Source organism: Brachyistius frenatus, unplaced genomic scaffold (assembly GCF_029030835.1).
Source record: "Brachyistius frenatus isolate BFR_SWC_R1_liver_20210118 unplaced genomic scaffold, ASM2903083v1 Contig_375, whole genome shotgun sequence".
NCBI classification, from domain to species: domain Eukaryota; kingdom Metazoa; phylum Chordata; class Actinopteri; family Embiotocidae; genus Brachyistius; species Brachyistius frenatus.
In genome coordinates this window covers 230,001-236,657 of record NW_027210974.1, presented here as the reverse complement: position 1 = coordinate 236,657, position 6,657 = coordinate 230,001, and the positions used below count along the sequence as shown (strand labels likewise).

Genomic DNA, 6,657 nt, shown 5'->3' with positions numbered 1-6,657 from the left:
TAATTTGTCCTCATTAATACCTTCACGTCTCTTTAGTTTATTAATTTGTCCTCATTAATATCTTCACGTCTCTTTAGTTTATTAATTTGTCCTCATTAATATCTTCATCTTCACGTCTCTTTAGTTTATTAATTTGTCCTCATTAATATCTTCATTCTCTTTAGTTTATTAATTTGTCCTCATTAATATCTTCACGTCTCTTTAGTTTATTAATTTTGTGTCCTCATTAATATCTTCACGTCTCTTTAGTTTATTAATTTGTCCTCATTAATATCTTCACGTCTCTTTAGTTTATTAATTTGTCCTCATTAATATCTTCACGTCTCTTTAGTTTATTAATTTGTCCTCATTAATATCTTCACGTCTCTTTAGTTTATTAATTTGTCCTCATTAATATCTTCACGTCTCTTTAGTTTATTAATTTTGTCTTCATTAATATCTTCACGTCTCTTTAGTTTATTAATTTGTCCTCATTAATATCTTCACGTCTCTTTTAGTTTATTAATTTTTGTCCTCATTAATATCTTCACTTCTCTTTAGTTTATTAATAATTTGTCCTCATTAATATCTTCACGTCTCTTTAGTTTATTAATTTGTCCTCATTAATATCTTCACGTCTCTTTAGTTTATTAATAATTTGTCCTCATTAATATCTTCACGTGTCTTTAGTTGATTAATTTGTCTTCATTGATATCTTCACGTCTCTTTAGTTTACTAATTTGTCCTCATTAATATCTTCACGTCTCTTTAGTTTATTAATTTGTCCTCATTAATATCTTCACGTCTCTTTAGTTTATTAATTTGTCCTCATTAATATCTTCACGTCTCTTTAGTTTATTAATAATTTGTCCTCATTAATATCTTCACGTCTCTTTAGTTTATTAATAATTTTCACGTCCTCATTAATAATTTGTCTTCATTAATATCTTCTTTTAGTTTATTAATTTGTCCTCATTAATATCTTCACGTCTCTTTAGTTTATAAATTTGTCCTCATTAATATCTTCACGTCTCTTTAGTTTATTAATTTGTCCTCATTAATATCTTCACGTCTCTTTAGTTTATTAATTTGTCCTCATTAATATCTTCACGTCTCTTTAGTTTATTAATTTGTCCTCATTATTTAGTTTATTAATTTGTCCTCATTAATATCTTCACGTCTCTTTAGTTTATTAATTTGTGTCTCATTAATATCTTCACGTCTCTTTAGTTTATTTTATTAATATCTTCATTGTCCTCATTAATATCTTCACATCTCTTTAGTTTATTAATAATTTGTCCTCATTAATATCTTCACGTCTCTTTAGTTTATTAATTTGTCCTCATTAATATCTTCACGTCTCTTTAGTTTATTAATTTGTCCTCATTAATATCTTCACGTCTCTTTAGTTTATTAATTTGTCCTCATTAATACCTTCACGTCTTTTTAGTTTATTAATTTGTGCTCATTAATATCTTCACATCTCTTTAGTTTATTAATTTGTCCTCATTAATATCTTCATGTCTCTTTAGTTTATTAATAATTTGTCCTCATTAATATCTTCACATCTCTTTAGTTTATTAATAATTTGTCCTCATTAATATCTTCACGTCTCTTTAGTTTATCAATTTGTCCTCATTAATATCTTCACGTCTCTTTAGTTTATCGATTTGTCCTCATTAATATCTTCACGTCTCTTTAGTTTATTAATTTTGTCTTGATTGATATCTTCACGTCTCTTCAGTTTATCAATTTGTCCTCATTAATATCTTCACGTCTCTTTAGTTTATTAATTTGTCCTCATTAATATCTTCACGTCTCTTTAGTTTATTAATAATTTTTCCTCATTAATATCTACAAATCTCTTTAGTTTATTAATAATTTGTCCTCATTAATATCTTCACGTCTCTTTAGTTTATTAATTTGTCCTCACTAATATCTTCACGTCTCTTTAGTTTATTAATAATTTGTCCTCATTAATATCTTCACCTCTCTTTAGTTTATTAATAATTTGTCCTCATTAATATCTTCACGTCTCTTTAGTTTATTAATTTGTCCTCATTAATATCTTCATGTTCCCGTTCAGAGCTGACCAAGAGATGCTGAGAGGAAGTTTGATCATTTTAACCCACCAGGCTGCTGAAGCTTTAAAATGATTCTCATCCTACCAGCAGTCTCTCAGCTGCTTCCTCTTTACTGATGGTCTCCGTGGCGACCGCCTCCTCGTCCCCCTCCTCCTCCTCCTCTCCGTTGTGGATCAGGTGTTCGGGGTCAACAGGTGCGTCACCTGCAGGCGGCGGTTTGTCACCTGCACAGGAAGAAAAACAAATCCCATTAATGGACAAATAAAAACAGTTTGCCTGCATTTGATGGAGATGTTCCCCACTATAGTCACCTGGAGGGGCGGAGCCAATCTTAGGCACAATCCCATTGGCTGTGAGTGCCAGCTGCAGGGGGGAGGGGGACAAACCCGCAATACCAGCGAGGTTGTTGTTGTTGTTGTTGACTTTAAGACGCAGAGAGAGGAGGAGGAGGAAGAGGAAGAGGAGGAGGGGGAAGAGGAGGGAAGAGTCAGGTTTCATTTTAAACAGGCTGGAATCTCTGTGATGCTGGTTATGTAAAGAACAGCTTGTAGACACACACACACACACACACACACACACACACACACACACACACACACACACACACACACACACACACACACACACACACACACACACACACAGTTGCTGTTGTCTGTAAATAACTGCCTCTGAATATGCACACAGAGATGCCAAACATACCATGTTCAACTAAATACACATGAACACAGTTAGTACGGATATAAGTGTGTGTACCAGTATAATGAACGTTATATAAGTGTGTGTACCAGTATAATGAACGTTATATAAGTGTGTGTACCAGTATAATGACCATGCTATAAGTGTGTGTACCAGTATAATGACATGCTATAAGTGTGTGTACCAGTATAATGACCATGCTATAAGTGTGTGTACCAGTATAATGACATGCTATAAGTGTGTGTCCCAGTATAATGACCATGCTATAAGTGTGTGTACCAGTATAATGACCATGCTATAAATGTGTGTACCAGTATAATGAATGTTATATAAGTGTGTGTACCAGTATAATGAACATTATATAAGTGTGTGTACCAGTATAATGACCATGCTGTAAATGTGTGTACCAATATAATGAATGTTATATAAGTGTGTGTACCAGTATAATGAACATTATATAAGTGTGTGTACCAGTATAATGACCATGCTGTAAGTGTGTGTACCAGTATAATGACCATGCTGTAAATGTGTGTACCAGTATAATGAACGTTATATAAGTGTGTGTACCAGTATAATGAACATTATATAAGTGTGTGTACCAGTATAATGACCATGCTGTAAGTGTGTGTACCAGTATAATGACCATGCTGTAAATGTGTGTACCAGTATAATGACCATGCTATAAGTGTGTGTACCAGTATAATGACCATGATATAAGTGTGTGTACCAGTATAATGACCATGCTATAAGTGTGTGTACCAGTATAATGACCATGATATAAGTGTGTGTACCAGTATAATGACCATGCTATAAGTGTGTGTACCAGTATAATGACCATGCTATAAGTGTGTGTACCAGCGTTGTCCAGCAGCTCCTGCAGGCCCTGAGAGAACAGCAGGTTCCTCAGTCGTTCCACTTCGGCCTTCAGCTCTCGGATCAGTTTGGCGTTGGGATCTTCATTGATCACGGCGTTGCAGCGGATCTGTTTGGCCCGGTCAGCGTACCTGCAGACACATCACACCCAGTTAGATTAGCTTCTACCGGACGGGTCGGCGCTCGGCAGCACCTGATGACTAAATGAGCTTAACTTCGGTCAGATTGATGGCTGCCGGATGAACACAGGCAGAAGAAGGTCTGACCTCAGAGTGCTCAGTGTTTCTTCATAGTTGATGTCAGCAGGACTGAGAGCAGCAATCATGGCCGTCCGGGAGTTTCCTCCTGAAACAGACACATTAAACCTTTAATGTAATTAAAGGTCCACCCCAACCTGAGCAACCCTGGTTCTTCATGTCCATCAACAGCCGTGAGGTCTTGTCAGTCCTGATGTGACGAGTCTCGTGTTTGTTCTGATTGAAGTGCATCTACTGGGAGATTTAGAGGCAGACTTTCTTAAAATTTGCGATGCAGTTTGTGGAGTTTTAAGTGAGTCCTTGCAGCAAAATTGCGGAAATTAGTGAAAATTAAAGGTTGGAAAAAAAAAACTAGATGTTTTGTAGCACCTCCATGATAAACAGGAACATGTGGTGACTTCCTGTGATAATAATCTTGAAATATTTGACCTGTAATGTGGGTTTTTTTATGTTTTGGGGCTCAAAGTGATAAAAAGAGTCTGAAGTGATGAATTTTTCCAGAACAAATCATCTGTGATTGAAATATAGAAACAAAGAACACATCTGCCTTCAAAATAAGAGCTTTAGACTGAAAAATAGAAACAAAGAACACATCTGCCTTCAAAATAAGAGCTTTAGACTAATATAGAAACAAAGACCACATCTGCCTTCAAAATAAGAGCTTTACATGCTTTTAAATCACATTCATTCAACACTAAAACAAAATTCAGTCTCTTCCAGCTGGAAGTGGAGAAAACTCATTGAACATGTTCCTCGTTCCATCAGAAGACCACATTACCCACAAACCCCATATTGTTATTCATAAAGTCAGTTTTATTTTGAAAGGAGACTTGATGATGTCGTACTTTCAGCAGAGCTTCTTTTTGTGAATTTTGCTAAATATTTGTGAGTGCTTGAATTTGCGTTCATTATTGAGCAGGTGGTTTCCTGCAGGAAGTGTTCTGCTGTTCACTAAAACTAAAACCCTTTAGATGGATGATCCAGCTGCTTCAGACCGGTCTACCTACCCAGGTTCTCCTTCAGTAACCAGGTGAGAACAGAATCTCTGTAGGGAATAAAATCACTCTTCCTCTTCTTACTGCTCTGCTGTAGACGACACAGGAACAAGTCAGATTCCAGGTGAACAGGTGTTGTCAGGTGACCAAACATCAGGTGTGCTGACTCACCATCTCAGCCAGAGCCGAGATCACTTTTCCTAACGTAGTCAGAGATTTGTTGATGTTCGCTCCTTCCTGCGTCACAGCAAACGACACAGAAATGAAACATCAATGAATCAGGCTGAAGCTGCACAACATCACCGTGACCTCTATGACCTCTGTGACCTCTGACCTTGAGCCGAGTGCCTTTGGCCCCGGAGGAGTCAGCTCGCTCGCTCCCAGCCAGGTCCACCAGACTGATCTTACTGACCTGAGGAGGTCAAGCAGCAAAATGAATGTCTCACTCACACACACACACACACACACACACACACACACACACACACACACACACACACACACACACACACACACACACACACACACACACACACACACACACACACCTTCTCAGTGTCCAGGCTGGTCATCTGGTCTCGTCGTTTTTGGGTGAAGACGATGGTGAACACAGCGTGTGACCTGGACGACGTCTCATTCATGTTTGTGGCTGCAACCGTCCTGTAATCAATAATCAATAGTCAATAATCATCAGACATTAATAATCGATCCCTGAGTCCTTCACGCTGTCAGTTGAGAAGGAACCAGAAAGGGAGAGTGAAATAAAAGAGAACATGATCTCACTGACAGGTCCTGGTGTTAACGTGATGTCATGAACCACCGATGAACTACAGCTCCCAGAATGCAACGTTTCAGCCACCGACGAGGTTTGAAGGTGGCTGAAGCGTAAAAGGAAAAATGTTTGGAAGCGTGGCTTCATCTGGGAAGAAGACTGACCGCGCTTTGTTGCCGGCGTCCATCAGGTCGCGGATGTCGGTGAAGCCGGTCACGGCCAGTTTGGACAGATCCTCCACGTAGGGCCCGAGGATGGGATGCTCCCGGACACGCAGGGTGCCCTGGGACTTGGGGTTCAACAGGTCCCGAACCCGCTCGCAGTAGATCTCCATGTAAGACACCTGGTGGGGGAATGGGGGGGGGGGGGGGGCAGTCAGGGAGCAGCCCGGGGGGAAGGATCAAACGTGGGCGGGGCTTACCTCCACCGAGTAGGTCAGGTCGGGATCCGAGTTTTCTCCGGTCCTCTGGAACAAGTCCTCACACAGCTGGACAGAAACACGGAGGATCAGTAATCCCACTTATGACATCACAAACGCTGGTTGTAAACAAACAGCTCAGCCTTCATTTAATGCACTAATGATCCGGTAACTATTGAAGGAGTGTTTGCCTGTGGTATGATGCCTTCCTGGCCCGGCTCCTGTTTGCCCATCATGGTGTAGCTCTTTCCTGCCCCCGTCTGGCCGTAAGCAAAAATACACACGTTGTATCCTGGAAAAAAACAATAACAAACTTGTTCATTGTTTGTCATTTTTAAAATCTTCCTTTAGCACCACTTTACTACCGGACACACTCTCCATCAGCATGTGTAGTATTAGCACTAGTATTACAGGGATCATTAGCAACTGATGGAGGTGATGGAGATGAACTGATGGAGGTGATGGAGATGAACTGATGGAGGTGATGTACCTTCGAAGGCGTGCAGCAGCATCTCCTCTCCGATGTCTTTATAAACTTGCCTCTGAGATGCGAAGCTGGAGTCATCAGCCTGTAGACACA

General features: G+C 39.3%; 1 protein-coding gene across 1 annotated transcript in view; it reads right to left on the bottom strand.

Moving 5' to 3' along the window:
* Nucleotides 1-2,147: 2,147 nt before the first annotated feature.
* The window catches only part of LOC138636395 (kinesin-like protein KIF1C), a gene marked incomplete at its 3' end in the record, with an annotated part of 15,540 nt that continues 11,030 nt past the window's right edge, over nt 2,148-6,657 (bottom strand). The window contains exons 4-15 of the mRNA XM_069724392.1: nt 6,568-6,646; nt 6,251-6,369; nt 6,081-6,146; nt 5,824-6,002; nt 5,436-5,547; nt 5,222-5,299; nt 5,059-5,124; nt 4,900-4,978; nt 3,902-3,980; nt 3,618-3,766; nt 2,375-2,485; nt 2,148-2,287 (exon numbers count right to left, since the gene is read on the bottom strand). Coding sequence (XP_069580493.1) covers nt 2,148-2,287; nt 2,375-2,485; nt 3,618-3,766; nt 3,902-3,980; nt 4,900-4,978; nt 5,059-5,124; nt 5,222-5,299; nt 5,436-5,547; nt 5,824-6,002; nt 6,081-6,146; nt 6,251-6,369; nt 6,568-6,646 — 1,257 coding nt within the window. The remainder of the gene's footprint in view (nt 2,288-2,374; nt 2,486-3,617; nt 3,767-3,901; nt 3,981-4,899; nt 4,979-5,058; nt 5,125-5,221; nt 5,300-5,435; nt 5,548-5,823; nt 6,003-6,080; nt 6,147-6,250; nt 6,370-6,567; nt 6,647-6,657) is intronic.